General features: G+C 41.7%; 1 protein-coding gene across 2 annotated transcripts in view; it reads right to left on the bottom strand.

Moving 5' to 3' along the window:
• Positions 1-3,209: 3,209 nt before the first annotated feature.
• The window catches only part of LOC123774478 (probable serine/threonine-protein kinase yakA), a 139,485-nt gene continuing 123,286 nt past the window's right edge, over positions 3,210-19,408 (bottom strand). For both annotated transcript variants that reach the window (XM_069306308.1, XM_045768848.2), the window contains one exon: positions 3,210-13,786. In XM_069306308.1, coding sequence (XP_069162409.1) covers positions 13,649-13,786 — 138 coding nt within the window. In that variant the 3' untranslated portion in view covers positions 3,210-13,648. The remainder of the gene's footprint in view (positions 13,787-19,408) is intronic.

The following is a 19,408-nucleotide window of genomic DNA, read 5'->3' as shown; positions in this document are numbered from 1 at the left end:
GTGAAATAAGTATAAACTTTCAAAGCGCCGTGCGTCGTCCCGTCACCGATACCGGGTAACAATTTCACCACTTCCCACACTCTTGCGGGCGGGCTGCATCATTATTCTACGCTTATATTCATATCACCGTGTTGGGAATTTCATTGCGAGTCCATTGATACCAAAATTAACGCTGTAGAGCAAGAGTGGAGGTGATTACAATCCCAAGAGTAAAAACATTTTGTTGCTGATGGGCGCTCACGGCGAGTCATCTACGTAGTTATTTATTTGGTGCTGGTATCCCTATATGTTTCGTGACTTATTTTACTAATGTTCTTCTAGAGAATTTTATTGCGAACACGTTGGTACCAAAATGAAATACGTAGCATGAGAACTAAGGTCAGAAGAGTAAAAAGAGTATACACATTTTTGTTTTTATGCTTAAGCGATAAAAACGCAGCGCGCACATTCGGTTGGCTGAGTGACCTTTGCGGAGAGCGCGAAAGTGTTAAGCTTATTTAGGTCCCCTGTAGTGAATGACTGTACTTTCCCAGAATGCAACCCATAGCAATTAATTAATACCCAGGTACCTATGTACTGCTAGGAAAAACACCTTCCCAAACATCTTTCCCCACTTGAGAATCAAACCGAGGACCAACCAATTGTCAGCTGACTGTACTAACTACTACATTACAGGGACTGAAAAGTTCTAAGATACAGCACAAGAAAAATACAAAATAGAAATGTAACATTTGCACAAGACAAGAACAAATGCAGTGCAATGGATCACATTTCAGTTGTTAATACAGCTCACTGCACTACACTAAAACTTTAAAAGTCACTGCTGCCAAATATAATGCAACTCACTTGACTGTAGTTACATATCTCAGTCAAAAGTTGCATTTTGAGGACTAAATCAGATCTCTTCAATTACCACATTGAACAAGATTACTCATATCACTTCCAAATGTAAATTTAATTTTTCAAAGATTAACTAAAGATCTGAACTGGCCAACATGCTATTACATACCAAAATTAGTACAAAGCCTCTTGAATAAGCAATACAGCATTCTTTTAACAAAATCTTACAATGAATCTACAAATGAAGAGCCTGTTTGAACTTACAGAGGGAAAAACACAAATTTATACATTACACAACTATAGTCATCCCCCCATTTCTTTACAGAGCCACAAACTACATATTAACAGAAGCAAAATTTATCATAACAATCTACATACACTCACAGGCTACACTCATGTGACCGAAGTTATGAATGTGGACAACTCGTACAAAAATTACTGATCAGCTTTGTCTCTGGTCCATGCCACACTTTATGAAAGATTTCTGTATCAAATAAGGATTTATAAACAGATCCATTTAACCATTGTAAGAAAATTTGAATTTATACAATTAAAAAGTTCCGCTGAATTAAATTAGTGCTCTGTTAACAGTGTAATTTTACAAGCATATATGACTGACAACATACTTGACAGAAATAACTCATTAAGAAAATAAGAAATTCAAATAAACATGTATGAACATATTCTGGTGATCTGCATTCTGCAGCCTAGCGAAAGCATTTAAGATAATATAAAAATTAGTTACACTCACTTAAAACAACACATGCTGCAATGATCAGTTTGTCAGAGAATCAGTCACCTTATCATTGCTAATACATTCTCAAGCTCATGAAATGGATCTGTCCTGATTAAAATAATAAGTTTTCTATAACAGAGCAAATAGGTATGTTTTCTATTTTACTTAACTAAAAAATGAATACCAGAAACAAAGTAAATTGTCCAAAATACCTCATTATTATTATTATTATTATGAAGTTTGTTGATCATATACCTTAAGTTGACCAGACCACACACTAGAAGGTGAAGGGACGACGATGTTTCGGTCCGTCCTGGACCATTCTCAAGTCGATTTTGAATTCTCAAGTCCCACTGACTTGAGAATGGTCCAGGGCGGACCAAAACGTCGTCGTCCCTTCACCTTCTAGTGTGTGGTCTGGTCAACTTACTTTAGCCACGTTATTGTGACTCATCGCCTGCATATACCTTAAGTTATGTCACAGAAAACCATAAACCAGAAATTTATTTATATTAAAATAAAATGTTTTTAAAAGTATTGTACTCTAATTCCTCTGTTTATGTCTGGGATGAATTCCTGGAAATTGGGATATAAATCGTAACTTATTTTCCCATAAGAGTGAAGCAATAAATCTGTTTGATAAGTGTTCTGCATGGAACTTTATCAATTTAGCCATGTCAGCTGCATCAAATCAAGTTTTTTTTTTTATAATTTACACATTTTTTTCAAATTTTGCACATTTATATATATATATATATAAAATAAGGCCATAAATTAAATTTAATGAATGTAAATCAAAAAGTGGTTTAAAAGGTCACTGGATGCATACTGATATGACAAATCAGAATGAATAAGAGGGATGACAGTAGTATTACATAAAATTTTTGTTATATAGATAAAGAGATTAATATAAATATTACACACTATATATATATATATATATATATATATATATATATATGTCGTACCTAGTAGCCAGAACGCACTTCTCAGCCTACTATGCAAGGCCCGATTTGCCTAATAAACCAAGTTTTCCTGAATTAATATATTTTCTCTAATTTTTTTCTTATGAAATGATAAAGCTACCCATTTCATTATGTATGAGGTCAATTTTTTTTTATTGGAGTTAAAATTAACGTAGATATATGACCGAACCTAACCAACCCTACCTAACCTAACCTAACCTATCTTTATAGGTTAGGTTAGGTTAGGTAGCCGAAAAAGTTAGGTTAGGTTAGGTTAGGTTAGGTTAGGTAGTCGAAAAACAATTAATTCATGAAAACTTGGCTTAATAGGCAAATTGGGCCTTGCATAGTAGGCTGAGAAGTGCATTCTGGCTACTAGGTACGACATAGACATATATATATATATATATATATATATATATATATATATATATATATATATATATAATATATATATATATATATATATATTATATATATATATATATATATATATATATATATATATATATCTGGCTACTAGGTACGACATATATATATATATATATATATATATATATATATATATATATATATATATATATATATATATATATATATATATATATATATATATATATATATATTGTATAGTGTATATATACATATACATACACATACATATACATACATACATACATACATACATACATACATACATACATACACACAGGCACATACTCAACTAATAGATAGCATAAGATACACACTACTGATAACCTATATAAATAATTGTGTGTGTGTGTGTCTCGTGTACAGCCCTCTCATGACATCTGACTCGCATTAAATATACTAAATTTTAAAAGAAAATGAGCAAGAGCAAGTGAGTGTGGGAGTAAGTGATACTGACATAAAAAGGATGACAAATTTAAGGTGATTACAGCTAAATAAGATGAGACAAGATTTGTACACAGTGACAACATTGTAATTTTGATGTACTTAGTGTGAAACTCTATATAGAGCAAATGCAGTGAATTTTTTTTTTTTAAGTGTCTAGATGAAATCATAGTTCTCTGACACACTGCAGAACAGAATTAAAATGTCATATTTATGGTAAATCTCCAGCATAAGATTATTGTTCTAATTTGCTGAATATGAAAATTAAAATTGTCTAAGGTCAATTACTGTAAAAATCCAAAGGTACGAAAAATGAGGTGTAGTCTAAAGCGACCACATGATAAGTGATACAGTGATAAAAATCTATTATGGTTTAGGAAAAGGCACAAGTGGGAGGTAGACAATTTAAGAAGTGGAATTTTTTTGTAAATGTAATGAGCCCCGTTGGCTAATTGAATCTGAAGCTGAGATAGCTTCCCATCACTAAGTCACATAACTTATAGGCAGCCTGTTAGCCTACCGAGGACCAGAACCAAAACCTGACACTCTCAAAGTGCCACAGAGAGTAGGAAAGTGTTACCCTCCCCTGGGAAAGCAACCAGAAAGTAGATGAGACAATACAGACAACTGCATGGTTCATGAAATTATAGCACAGCAACAAGCACGAGATACCTCAGATGATTCACTCAAAACAAAATGGTTCACTTGAAACTGGTTACAAAACACCCCTTAATGCTCAGAGCCCCCATTAGGTGGTGTCCCAAAGCTCATGAGTTCCAGGCCTGCGACTGCTCAGTCTGGAGCTGATGGACCACGAACGACATACCTGGTAGGGGAAAAGGGAGTCAGGGGAGCCACCAGAGCTCACCCAAAAAAACAGCATTGAATGTAATGAAATGCCAGTTTCTGGGTGAGCCCCAGAGGCTCCCTGACACTAGTTTACTGATTAAGTGCCATACTATTTGAGTGTCATCAGTCGCGGATTTTTTGTTTGCCTACTGGGGACCATGAGCCAGAACTTGGCCCCCTCGAAGAGGTGCAGGGAGCGATTGCACATGATTACTTTACATGTAAATTCTATCATTTCTGCGATCACCAGGGAAGCACCCAGAAAGGTAGACATATCAAAACAAGCCACTGCATGGTTTAATACTAGACACAAAACCACAATACCAAAAGAACTCCACCAAAATGAAGAAAACCAAACCTTGTCGAACTAGCCTCCTACTCGTTAACGTCACCTCCCCCCATCATTGGGGAAATGGGAGGGAGAGCAGGCCCAGCTCCACCAGCCCAGTTCTTGAAGGATAAAAGCACGCTAACCTGAGGGAGGGAGGGTGTAAGGGAGCCTCCGGGGTTCACCCAGAAACTGGCGTTTCATTACATTCAACACTGGTTTTCTGTGAAGAGCCCCGTCGGCTACCTGAAGCTAACTACCCACAGAGAAAGGAAAAACAGGGGACTTACCAAGAAGACAGAAGCACCGCGGCCATCCAAACGAAGAAGAGACCAACAGCTGCAACATAGGCCCTAATGCATCACATGGCCCCAGAGGGCCAGGGATGGTGACCAGGTACCTCGCAGCTCAGACCCTGTGAAACCTTCAAAACCCCCGTGGCTGAACAGTGGCCCACAACACATACTCCAAAAGCAGCTGACACGACGGCATACTTCCGAACAACATGGGCACAACGGGAGACCTCAGGCTGGTTAGATGTAAGGGCACTGCGGACAACCCGATACACAGGAACCCTGAAACAGGGAACCAGGGCAACCTGATGCGTTCACCTAAACAGAACTGGTGGCCCACAAGTAGCGGCGCAAGGTTGCCACCTGACAAACACAAGATGCACCCCTGGCCGAACCAACCAAGCTTCCACAACTAAATGAACCTTCCAAGCCCACTGTCTCATTCTTCGCCAGAAAAGAAGGAGCAGGCCACAATCAAACAAAATGGCCACCAGGACCAAAAGAACAGAGCTGGAACAGAGCATAAAGCTCAACCAACCCGACCACCAGAGGCAAACACAATAAAAACAAAGCTTACCAAAAATAAACACAGATTGAAGGGGCCACTTTGAACCTGGCAGAACAACAAAAAGAAAAAACCCAGTCCAAAGACCAAGCAGACACAGGCGGTGTATGAACAGGCCAGAGGTGAAACAGAGCATGAGAAAGCTTGCGGAACAGGACGGAAGTGACAACAACCCCGAATGCAAGTGGAAGCAACTCTGCCAACGCCACACTAGAGGAAGCAACAGTATTCAGCAAAAGACACCAAGCAAGAAAAGTCAAGACAGAAAGGACTAAACAACCCAGTCAGAAATGGTACAAAAATGACGGAGAGAGAAAGTGGCGAAAAACCTGCCAAGGAACCTCATACTGTCACTGAAAAGAAGACCACAGGTGGGACACCATCAAACCAGCCACCTGATCACCATACAAATGGCAAAAAATATGAATCAGAAGCGAAAGACAGAAAAGAAGGCCGAACCAACGAGGTACTTCATCTGCCTGACTTTGTGATAAAGGCGGAGCAGCAGAAAAAAAGCCCGGGTTCGGACACAATGCAAGCAGTGCCTAAAACAAAGGCTGGGCCAGCAATGAAGGCTGAGCCAGCCACCAAGGAGCCAGAAGAATCCCTTTACCCACTGTAAGACTCCAGACATGCTAGAACCCGGAGCAAAGTTGAACCGGGGAAAAGACATCAGTCCAAACGTAGGGTATAGGAAGAATAAGTCACTGAGGGCTGACCTCTGCGCATCTAACCGATCAAGTGGAAGGAGGGAGTGATCAGCTCTCAGCCAAGGAGAGCTTATTTTTAGGCAGGAAGAGGGGAATAGGAAAGATATGGGAAACGAGAAAGAATGAACAACAAAACCTAAGACAATGGAAGCTCACAGAGTAGAAATCCATTCCCTGGAGGGAGGAATAGATTACATGAAACAGAATGAATTAACCCAAATTTTGTTCAGTCTTAAGGTAAAGTTCACCAGATTAATACCCACCAGGGACTCATTCATGGCACTGTGTTACCAGGACGAGGATGTTGACACCATAATCAAAGGAGAGAACATACGAAAGTTAAAAACATCCAAATTTGATCTTATAATACCCCCGGAGCTGAAGGCCAAGAAGTCAATAGTCCAAACAAGACTAGATGAAACACTCACAGGGAATTTTGCTGAAATCATCATCCATGACAAAGAGGTAAGAAATGAATGGGCCAAGATAGAAGAAATAATTCTCATACCAAATATGAAATCCATGATGACAGATTTGGGGAAATATCCATGGCACAAAAGGGCTTTACTGGAAGTATTACCACCTGAGTACAGCCGATAAGAACATAGAACTGGAGGAATACTACAATATAACTTCCTGTTGGATCTACTGCTAATATGATCACACAGGCTAAACCTGCAATCAGCAGAACGTCAAAGTACTGTATAAGCTTGCTTATCCAAATCCCACTTTTCCGAATCTTTGGGTTATACGGCAGTTTTGAGGCCGGATAAAAACTTCATATCCGAATAGGAATTTGAATAACTGAAGAATTTGCTGGATAATGCAATTAGGCATTATACTGTAGCAGTGGCTCGAGGCGCGGTGCATACGAGGTGTTGAGATGGCTGGTGTTGGAGAGAGATGAGAGTCAGGAGGGACTCTCTGGAATGTGGTGGGTGTGTGTATGTGTAGGTTGGTTTGGGATGTATGTGTAATTACCTAAGTGTAATTACCTAAGTGTAGTTACAGGATGAGAGCTACGCTCGTGGTGTCCCGTCTTCCCAGCACTCTTTGTCATATAACGCTTTGAAACTACTGACGGTCTTGGCCTCCTGACGGCCTACTTGGCCTACTGACGGTCCTGGCCTGACGGTCTTGGCATGTGTGTATGTGTGTGTGTGTGTGTGTGTGTGTGTGTGTGTGTGTGTGTGTGTGTGTGTGTGTGTGTGTGTGTGTGTGTGTGTGTAATTACCTAAGTGTAATTACCTAAGTGTAGTTACAGGATGAGAGCTACGCTCGTGGTGTCCCGTCTTCCCAGCACTCTTTGTCATATAACGCTTTGAAACTACTGACGGTCTTGGCCTCCACCACCTTCTCACTTAACTTGTTCCAACCGTCTACCACTCTATTTGCGAATGTGAATTTTCTTATATTTCTTCGGCATCTGTGTTTAGCTAGTTTATATCTATGACCTCTTGTTCTTCTATGTGTAGGTGGGTGTGTAGGGTGTGTATGTGAGCGATTGACACACAATCAACTTTGATAATGGTCCAGGACGGACTGAAACGTTGTTGTCTCTTCATCTTCTGATGTGTGGTTTGGTCATCACATCTTCAGCCATGTTACTGTGATTCAACATCTGTATATGGATTCACAACCATTTTCTTGACCAGTCCTTATAATGACTGGTGGTGGTGGCTGGGACCATTTAGGAAGAGCTGGAAGGGAGAGGATTGGGGCATAGTGTGGGTAGGAGGGGGAAAGGATTGAGTGTTTGCAAGGGTTAGGAGAGTGATAGATGGAGGAAAGGAAGGATGGAGTCAGGCAGGGAAAGAGGGGAGGGAGGGAGGGAGGCAGGGAAAGAGGGGAGGGAGGAGGCAGGGAAAGAGGGGAGGGAGGCAGGCAGGGAAAGAGGGGAGGGAGGCAGGCAACAAAGGAAGAACGGAGCTAGGGTGAGTGGGATGGAAGTGAGGGTGGGTGGGCAGGTGGGAAAGCAAGCAGGGTGGCTGGAGTGGATGTGAGTATCAGGAGTGGGTGTGGTGGGTCTTTGAATGTTGTGTGCCTGCCTGCCAGCCAGTTAGTTAGTTATCCAACTATTTATCCAGCCCACTTGTCTGTCTTCCCTACCTACCTGCTAACCACTCAGCCAGCCACACTAATTATAGTATAGTGAGTGTGAAAATTCAAATTATGTCGGTTGTGGTACAACAAAATTGCTACACTATACAGCCAGTAAGTACATAGTTAGCCAAAAGACCCTTCAAGAGGGAGTAAAATCTCAGAAAATTTAATTCCAACATAACTATCCCAACAGTAAGGAGGAGGTCTATAACCACATAATGTCATACACGTTCAGTAGAACCCACCAAAGTCGTCCACCAGATAAGTAACATTAAATTCAGCATAATGCAAAACAGATATGCCTTGAACCCAAAAATGCCACCAGGTGGAACAGACCAACCAGCTTCAACACAGTCATCCAGTCTTTAAAAATAATATAACACAATGTACTAAGCTGGACTCTGCACATAGCAATGGAACTCAGCCATTTATACAAAGACATAGACATAAATAAGATAAAGATATTCAACTACAAAACATACCAGGTCGACAGAGCTGACTAGGCCAACGATGGAGCAGCAATTGCTGTCAGGAAAAATATACCACACAAAATTCTAGATAACCTTCAAGAAAACTTCCTCATAATAGGACGCCAAATGACTAACGGTACAATCTTCATAGGAAAGTGTTACCAACCAACAAGACGCCCTCACCTTCCCTTGGCCGACATCATGAAACTCACTAGAAGGAACAGAGCTGCTTACTTCCTGGGAGATCTGAACGCAAAACATAGAGCCCTGAGATGCAGAAGAAACAACCAGGCAGGAGAAGCCATACACAATAAGCTAAGGAATGGAAATCTAACCCATTTGGGCCCAGACTTCCCAACTTATGTCAGACAAAATCACAGTGGCAAACCAAACATAATACTGTCAAATAACCACCACTTTCTAAACACCCGCATAGAAAGAGGCGGGTGTTCTTAAACAGATTAAAATACTGGACATTTACACGTGGCTGTGTGTGTGCAAGCGTTTGCAAGTGTAACTGCTCATGAGATGGTTTATCAAGCATGTATTTATTATAATTTATTATATATACAAGCATTCATAGGGGGGTTGAGACAGAGCTAGCTGATAATCTCATTATGTGGATACACTCAGTCTCTGGAACAGAAAAATTGCAATACTTATAGTCTCCTAAAAGCAATTTTTGGTCTTATTATGAAAGTAGTTCTAGGTTCTAGGCATATAAGTGTAACTAGTGAGCCAACATTTTATTCAGCCACAGGTGGCAGAAGTTGTGACTTTTATTTTTGCGGGGGCCGATTTATTTTCAGATTTCAAACCCTATTTTCTTTATCTCTTTAGGGTACTGATGAATGAGGACCCGATGAGAGCCTTATCACTTATATATGGTCAATAAATTTACTGCAATATGTATATGTTTGTTACCCCTACCCTATTCATATATTATCTGTTTTTTGGGGGGGTTATTTTTCTTGACTTTATTTCAACACATATTGACCTACAACTTTCACCAAGTTTCGGTGCACCATAACCGGCCCCCTTAAACCACTGCTTGATACATTGAGCTTTCAAAATATGGCTTGGCCAAAACAGAGGTCCAACAATGATATGCATCACACACCCAAATATGAAAAAGCCCCCAAACCCAGCAGTAGGGTTATAGGCAACAGGGGAGACCACTGGAAAAATAAAAAAAGTGGGAGGTTCATTGCAACTCCATCAGCAGAAATATGAGAAACAACCTTCCTGAAGCACAGGAATAGACATACTGCACCAAACAGGGACTCCATGCAGCACCAATTAGTGGAAAGAAATGCATAAATGGCTACCAAACATATAAACTTATCACTCAGCCAATAAAGTGCATGACATGCCAGGAAAAGAATGAAAAGATCACTGGAGGCATCTTTCAAGCGTACATATGACTAATAGTGTAGTGTTCCAATACCAGCATAAGGCAGCATGAGTACATAAAATATTTTTTTACATCTACCTGTACTACCTCCCATAAACAGGCCTCGATCTTGACAACAAATTCCCAAAGAATTTTCTAGAAAAAGGCAAGACTCGAAAAGGGAGTCCTTCAAAGTTGAAACAAAAAACCTTAAAGAAGTTAAACTGTGGTGGTTAACAGTTTATGCCAACACCGCCAGGGAAGGAAACTCTGAAAATACAGCCAAAGCAGACTAAGGGAGCAAGAGACACTCAAGGTAACCAGCATATATTCAAATTAAATGTGTACAGATCAAGTCCAAATGGAAAGCTGGCTACTTTCTGTAGTTTTCCAGTTTCAGTAGAAGCCTTCGGGTAGATAAGGCATCAGTCAGTGTGGGGAAGAGTATTTGAGTAGGTATTATAGTCACTTCGGAGATTTGTTTGGTAGTTATCTACCGGCCCTTGCTCCCAGTAGGCAGATATAGTCACAGCAGTCTGGTGTATCAGACATAGCCCTTAGATACTGGTGTTCACTCACATGTACTGACCAGCAACAGAATGATCTCACTGGAAGAGGCAAGGTGACAATGATGGATGAAGTTCTGATAATGCTACAGTAATACCTGCTAACCTGGACCACTGCCAACATTTGACAATACTTAACAAAAAAATACATAGACTTTTGTAGCAATTTTAGTAGGTGAGGGTGTGAGAGTGGGTGGGTAAGAGAGTGGGCAAGATTGCAAGGAGAGTGGATGGAAGAGAGTGGGTGGATGTGAAGACGGAGTCAAACCATGGTTGCCTTGGCTGGAGGAGACTGATGAGCATGACATGAGTGTTATATACTAATAGTGCAGCTAACTAAAATTATTGTTCACCAAATGATAACCACATTATGACAAAAATTCATCTACAAATGTACTTTACATAAGGTTCAATTATTATATTATATATACAGTGGAACCTCGGTTTACAAATGCCCCTACTTACAAATTTTTCGGTTTACGAGCTCAATTTCTTAAAAAAAATTTAACTCTGTTTACAAGCTTTGCTTCTCTTGGTGAGTTTGTTGATACACATATGGGTTGACCGAGTGCATAGTTCCTGGTGGCAATGGCGTGGTGCCCTTCAGTCTGCCAGTGCCTCCCGCCTAGTGACGATTGCGCTTGAATTCTTTGTAAAGAATTTCATTGTTTTTCAGTTTTTTGGGTTTTTGAACATAAAAGTAATTATTATATGTCATGCCATGGGTCTCAAGAAAGTCAGTGGTAAGGTTCAACCTAAGAAAACAAATGTGAGGATGATGATAGAGGAAAAACAAGAGATCATTCGTGTTGACCAGACCACATACTAGAAGGTGAAGGGACGACAAAGTTTCGGCCCGTCCTGGACCATTCTCAAGTTGATTCTCCCAAATGACTTGAGAATGGTCCAGGATGGACCAAAACGTCGTCGTCCCTTCACCTTCTAGTGTGTGGTCTGGTCAACATTCTTCAGCCACGTTATTGTGACTCATTGCCTGCAAGAGATCATTCGTAAACATGAAAATGGTATGAGGGTTGTTGAACTAGCTAGGTTGAATGGTGCTGATGTGGAGGAGTTGATGGAGGAACACAGTGAAGACGTGACCACCGACGAACTCATAGCCCTTCACAAGGAGAAGAAACAAGAGACAGCGAGGAAATTTCTTCAGGGGAGGAGAAGGCAGTTGAGAACGTCCCTCCTTCATTAAGAAAATGTGTGCAGTATGGGAAGAACTGCAAAGTTTTGCTGAAAAGTGTCATTCAGATAAAGCTGTAGCAGGCCATTGCATTAACCATTTTAGTGACAATTTAGTGACAATGTGATGTTTCACTACAGACAAGTGTTAAAACGTAGGGAAAACAAGTGTCTATAGACAGATTCTTAGTAAGACAAGCAAGCAGTGAGCCACAACCAGGTCCTAGTGGTATGGCTGCAAAATGTAGGAGGGAGAGTACCACACAGAAGTCATCACTGGCTGATGTTAAATTGGAAGGGGACTCCCCTTCCAAATACAAACACTAACACACTCCCCTCCTTCCCCCTCCCTCACCGTCTTCCATACGCCAACAAAAGTCATCAATAAAGGTAAAATATAACTTGTACATACTATGGTACAAAATATTTGTGGTGTTATGTATGAAATGTATTTTGAAGTTAATATTTTTGGGAGTATGGAATGGATTAATTCAATTTACATTATTTCTTATGGGAAAATTTGTTTCGGTTTATGAAGCGTCTCTGGGAACGGATTAAATTAATAAATGGAGGTACCACTGTACTGTATTATGTAATCAAATATAATAATAATAATATATAGCCTACTAATAATCTTTCTGCATGTAAATATATGTTCCTTGTGTATTCTTACCATGGTATACATACATTATGTACCACAAAATTTGTTCCAATACTCACTGAAATACACGAATTACATACATGGGCAAATTACTAGAGTTTTACAGATATTAGCAAGTCCACATAATTAACCATTGGCCCATTTTACATACATCTATATATATACAAAAAGATACACATAAAACAGCCTACTATACTCTGCTTGCACCTACCAGTGCTGTGTTTAATACCTGTGTAATATATAGAACTATGACAGAGCCATATGAGTTATGTCTAAAACATTTGCCATAGTACCTTCCATGATCAACACTACTCTTGTAAAGAGTAATGAGTCAACTTTCCTGGAGTTAGTAACAAGGTATAGAAACTTTATGAAGGAGAGCAAAAAAGAAGAGCACTTAAGCTCCTCTTAAAAAGCCAGGCTATATACTGGGACCAGCCATGGACCTGGAATATTTTTTTCAACATTTTAAAATTACATTGTGGGCGGACCATTGCACAACAAAATTATTAACAGGAAAACAAAACTGTGATGTCCCACGTGAGTGAGTACTTCAGTTTGGCGATGCTCCACATCAGCCATTTTCAAGCACTACAGTATTTCTAGATTTGGTAAATGCCCTAATCCTAAGCAGATGACTTTATTGTATGTTCAAAGTTAAGGACCTCCTTACCACCTGAGTGAGTTCACATTTTACCAACAGTACGTGAACAGGTAAAAGAGAGTTTATCTGTGCTACTTTGTCTGAATGCAAGACACAAAGTTTTCACATTTACATTCATTGATTTTGCAAGCAAAACCACCATTGAATACAACTATCAAAATCTGATACACACGGTAATCTAAAATAAATTAAAAGAGTTCATATATTTTGGCAAATACCATATACTGTATTAGAAAAGATATGTTTCTAAAAACCATAATATGGAAAAGCCACTATGAACCAGTGTGCACTTTACTCTAAGAACTCTCACTACTGAAACTGCAATTTTAAAGAAGTGAACAGACAGGAAAACAAACTTGGACAAAAGGTCATTGGTGGCCCAGTAACCTAGTGATAACTGATAAATCTAATGAATCACTGGAGAAGCACATTAGCTCAGGTGGTGGAGCTGAAGAGAGAGTATTGTGATGTTGGTGTTGGAGGCGATGATGCTGGCAGGATGGAATTAAGCAGCAGAAGATGCTGTAAATTACTGTCTAAACAACCAGTCTTACCACTACTGCCATCACTCCCCTGCAAAATAAAGAAAACTAGATACAAGAAAATATTGAAGCCGTACAATGGGATCGAACCCGCATCCCTGAACTATTTAGGCACAGCAACTACCGGCTGGATTACGACAGATATGGCTTGATCATATTATGGGTATTGAAGGAAGAATCTCCGTTATATGATTCCAATGTATCTCATGATATAATATTTATTATCAAATTCCATTAGAGCATAAATAATTAAAGCACTTCAAAATTCTAAGATTAAAAGAGAGTCCCTTTAAATATCTAAAAAGCCTTAAAGCTTCTCATGCCAGTCAGAACTTAAGAAAACCATGTCCAACAACACTGAACTATTAGAAGACCTCACACTTACTTAATAATAGTATCAGCATATTTCGTCAAAATTATTTGTAAGTACTGTACGGGTATTACTATTTTCGCTTAAAATTTCTAATAACTAATGCAAATACTAGAAATGAGTTCACAGACTCAGTCATTAGATGCATGTAATCAGGTCATCCATATACTTTGTCTAACCACCATCAGGTGCCAGAATTGCTCATGCAATGCCAGCAGGGACTAATAATTTCGGACATACTTAACCTGTTTCTGATTTACTTAGAAGTAAAATCTTCAAATGATTATAAGATTAGTCAAAGATTGTAAATTTAGACACTGATATTGATGGTTGAGATCTTTATATAACTATAAAAAGGGAAGGAAACACCCAAGAGGAAAATGTCAAGTATGTGACAGAGAGTTTCGGCTCAATGCTGATAAAACGATCCATCAACACAGTGTCAACTCAGGTCGTTGCCGAGGAACGAGGCATCTGCCCCGAGACAGTGACAATGAACAACCTACTCTTGGAACAATACCTCTCTCAACTTCATTTCAGCAGATAATCTGCTTGAAGCAGTTGAAGCGACATAAACCAGGACTTTGCCCCACATCACCAAGCAGCAACCAAACTCCCCAGTCTTCTGACAAAGGTCAACAATGCTTCTAGAACCATTGAAGAATAGCACAATCTCCTACTATGTGGAAATGCATGATTAGTATTGCCACCGAGAAGAGACAAGTCATTAGCATCCTCAGTAATTAGCGATATTAATTAATTTCACAGGGAAGACAACCTTGTCTGCCTCTTCCCCCCTCATGCCAACAACACCAGCCGTAGGACGACCAACAATAGTTCACCTGAGAACCACAAAAGAAGAGCACAGATCACCAGGAAAATAGAAGAGGGCAATACTGCAGGTGCAATCAGAATCATAACCAGCGAGGATACTATCGCCCCCAGGAATGCCACGACAGCATGGGGTCTACAAGACAAACACCCACAGAATTCCAGACAGTAGTAGGAATTTCCAGGAAACCCCGAATGACCCAGTGGATGACCCGGGAGACCCGAACCTTGGAACAGGAATGAAGGGAACCCGGGTCAACCCAAAATGCGGCCATGGCCACAGAGGCCGCCACATGCAGGCAATGGTTGAGAGCCACAACCGGACACAAGAAGATGCACCCCTGGCCAAACTAACCAAGCAACAACCCCAGGGACTCCTCTGGAAAACAGCCGTCCCAACCTCTCCAGAAAAGAAGAGATGGCTGCAAATGATCAAACCGAGCACCAGAACCCAAAAGAGCAGAAACCGCTGAGAAACAGTCCAGAACCGAAGGGGCCACAGCAAACCGAGGGAAAGAGAGATAAGAAAGCACCTTGTCCAAAGACCAGGACGGCTCAGGAGGCGCATGAGCAGGCCGGAGGTGTAACAACACCCAAGACAGCTCATGAAACGGTGCAGAAGGAACATCAAACCGAAAACAAGCAGTAGTGGCTCCGCCAATGCTGCACAATACAAGGCGATAGTATGCGGCATAAGATGACGGTCCTGAACAAACCCCTGGGCATGGACACCGAGCAAGCAGTGCCCAAACCAAGGCTGGGCCCTTCGAGAACTCAGCAGACGTGACACCTGAAGTGATTATTGTATCCCCAAAGAGCCAAGGAACGGTCCGAGATTCCCACACAAGACCCAGCCCAGTTCGAACCTGAGAGGGAACCAGATGGGAATTCCGCCAGTTCACCAGGAACCTGAACCCAGTGAGCTGGGAAGAACCCTGGCGAGCAGACACGTGGACTGGCTGGGTGCCCAGACCAGCCAGTTGTCGAGGAAGGCCAGAACCCGAAGACCTAAGAGATGCAGATGGGCCACCACGACTTGGGTAAGGCGTAGGAACACACAAGGTGGCAGATGCAACCCGAATGGGAGACAATGAAAGCGGTAACCGAGACGCCCCATAACAAAACCAAGCCAATCCCTGAACCCCGGATGAACCGGGACATGCCAATACACATCCCAGAGGTCCAGAGACACCATCCAAGCGCCTGGCTCAAACAAAAGCCGGTCCCGGGACAGAGTAATCATCTGAAAAGAGGGGCAAAAAAACTCAAGGGTTCTGATGAGACAAGTCAAGAATGAACTGCAGGTCCGCACAGTCCCGTTTCAAGACTGGAAACAGATGGGAAAACCTACCTGAGAGACGTCGTCACTTCGACCACGACCAAGTGTACCTACTCTGAGATGACCCGACAGAGCGGAGCAGAAGAGACCTGCCTCCCCGAACCCCCTGATGGTGGAGGGGCCACCCAACGCCACTGCAGGCCGTCGAAAACAAACCGAAAACCCACGAATCGTGAGACCAGGCGTGAACAGAGCAAGCGAGCCCTCCTCCACCACCCCCGTCAATGGGGCGAACTGCAAAAGGGCTCACGCCCCTTACGAACCCCCAACTGACGCACAGAGCGATCACCATGCCAACCAGATGAAGACTTGTCTGAAGGCAGTGTTGACCCATCTGGGAGGAACCTCCCCTCCCCAGGGATCACTGCAGGACCAACAAGTCCGATAACAGACAACGACTAGAAGCTGCTGCTCGCAAAAACTGCCCAAGCCAGGACCCAGGCAGAGTTCAACAAGAAAGTGGGCACTACTAGCCGATACGCAAGACGAGAAGCGAAAAACTGTGACACTGCATCCCACAGGGTGGCTATTAGGGCAGGCGGTGTGGGTAGGCGCTATTCAAGCAGGGTGGGTGGATTTGGGTGGCTGACTATTTGGGCAGGAGAATGGGCGGCTAACACAGAGGAACTAGGTTCAACATCCTACAGTAGGCAGAAGTTTAAGCCAGATCAAGTAACAAATTTATCTCAAATATTGAATTTATATCATATTACAGTGGTACCTCGGAATGCGATTGTCCCTGTATGCGAGGTTTTCGGAAGGCGAGTAGTATTTACTCCAAAAATTTGTCTCGGAAGGCGATGGTTACTTCGGGACGCGAGTTTGTTGATACGCGTACAGGCCGACCTAGCGCGTGGTGGTTCGGCGATCGTCGCCCCTCTGCCCCGCTGCCCCTCAGTTTACCATTGTCTCGCGCTCAGTGACTACCCCCACATCAATTCTTCTCGCGGATTTTCAGTGTTTTGTTGGATTTTTGGTGATTTGTCTATACAATTTGTTATTATATATCTCACCATGAGTCCCAAGAAAGCCAGTGGTAAGGATAAAGGCCAGAAAGCTCATGTGAGGATGACAATAGAGGAGAAACAAGAGATCATTTGGAAGCATGAGAACGGTACACGTGTTGTTGAACTTTGTAGGCAGTACAACAAAGCCACATCAACAATATGCACTATACTTAAGAAGAAAAATAAGATTATGGGTGCTAATGTGGCAAAAGGAGTAAGAACATTAACGGCACAAAGACCACAAATACTTGAAGAAGTGGAAAAGTTGTTATTAATTTGCATACACGACAAGGAGTTGAGGGGTGATAGTGTTTCGGAGGCCATTATTTGTGAGAAAGCCAGGGTGTTGCACGAAGACCTTCTAAAGAAGACCCCTGCAACGAGTGATGCAGATAAGAAAGTGTTTAAGGCAAGCAGGGGCTGGTTTGAAAAATTTAGAAAGAGAAGTGGTATCCATAGTGTTACAAGGCATGGGGAGGCAGCCAGCTCAGACAAACCAGCCGCTGGACGATTTATTGAAGAATTTAAAGAGTTTGCAGAGACTGGGGAATACCTACCGCAACAAGTGTTTAATTGTGATGAAACAGGACTGTTCTGGAAAAGAATGCCTAAGAGGACATACATTACCAAGGAGGAAAAATCCTTGCCTGGACACAAGCCTATGAAAGATAGGTTTACGCTTGTGCTGTGTGGAAATGCGAGTGGCGATTTGAAAATTAAACCCTTGCTAGTGTATCATTCTGAAAATCCAAGGGTTTTCAAACAGTATAATGTGCAGAAAACCCATTTGTGTGTGATGTGGAAGTTTAATAAAAAAGCATGGGTGACTAGGCTTATTTTTTCGGAGTGGGTGAATGAAGTGCTGTGCCCTGCCATAGAAAAATATCTGCAGGAGAAACAATTGCCACTCAAAGCCGTGCTTCTCCTTGACAATGCTCCTGCTCATCCTCCAGGCTTGGAAGATGATTTGTTGCCTAAATACAATAAATTCCTCACAGTTAAATTCCTTCCTCCTAACACCACTCCTCTAATTCAGCCTATGGACCAGAAAATCATAGCGAATTTTAAGAAACTGTATGAAAGGGCACTTTTCCGGAAATGTTTTGAAGTGACTGAAGCCACAAACCTCACCCTCAAAGAGTTCTGGAGAGAGCATTTTAACATTTGTAGTGCTTTAAAACTCGTTGACAAAGCCTGGCAAGAAGTGACTCAAAGAACCCTGATCTCTGGCTGGAGAAAATTGTGGCCTGAAGGTGTGAGAGAACTAGACTTTGAGGGGTTTGAGCCTATAAATGATGCGCCTATTGTTGAGGAAATTGTTAGTCTAGGCCAGCAAATGGGCTTGGAATTGGATGGTGATGATGTGGAGGAGTTGGTGGAAGAACACAACGAAGAACTGACCACCGAAGAACTCCTAGCCCTTCAACAGGAACAGCAAGCCAACACAGCAGCGAATGATTCTGCAGTGGAGGAGGAGGTGGCAGCAGCACCAACAGCACCAGCGAATGTCCCTTCTGCAGTAATTAAGAAGGTGTGTCAGATGTGGGAAGAGATTCAAACAACTATTGAACAGACTCACCCAGAGAAAGCTGTAGTAGGCCGTTGTCTTAATCTTTTCAATGACAATGTGATGCCTTACTACAGAGACAGCTTGCGAAGAAGGGAAAAGCAAGCTTCCATGGACAGATTTGTGGTGAGGAAATCGAGCAGTGAGCCTCAACCAGGACCTAGTGGCACTCAGGTTAAACGTCCCAGGGAGAGCACACCAGAAAGGTCCTCACTGCCTGATGTGATTATGGAAGGGGACTCCCCTTCCAAACAGTAACTCCTCTCCTCCTCCCCCCTCCTCACCATCTTCCATACGCCTACAGCACTCGACAGCAAGGTAAGTAATAACTGGAACATAGTTTTGTAGGTTTATTTAGATGAATTAGGTAAATTAGGTATAAAAATTTAGTTTGATGTGGGGTTTTTGGGGTAGTCAGGAACGGATTAATTCATTTCCCTTTATTTCTTATGGGGAAATTAACTTCGGAATGCGAGTTTTCGGAAGGCGAGGCGTCTCCAGGAACGGATTAAACTCGTATTCTGAGGTATGCCTGTACA

This window comes from Procambarus clarkii, chromosome 1, assembly GCF_040958095.1.
Source record: "Procambarus clarkii isolate CNS0578487 chromosome 1, FALCON_Pclarkii_2.0, whole genome shotgun sequence".
Taxonomy (NCBI): domain Eukaryota; kingdom Metazoa; phylum Arthropoda; class Malacostraca; order Decapoda; family Cambaridae; genus Procambarus; species Procambarus clarkii.
This window is presented reverse-complemented; position numbering and strand designations above follow the sequence as displayed.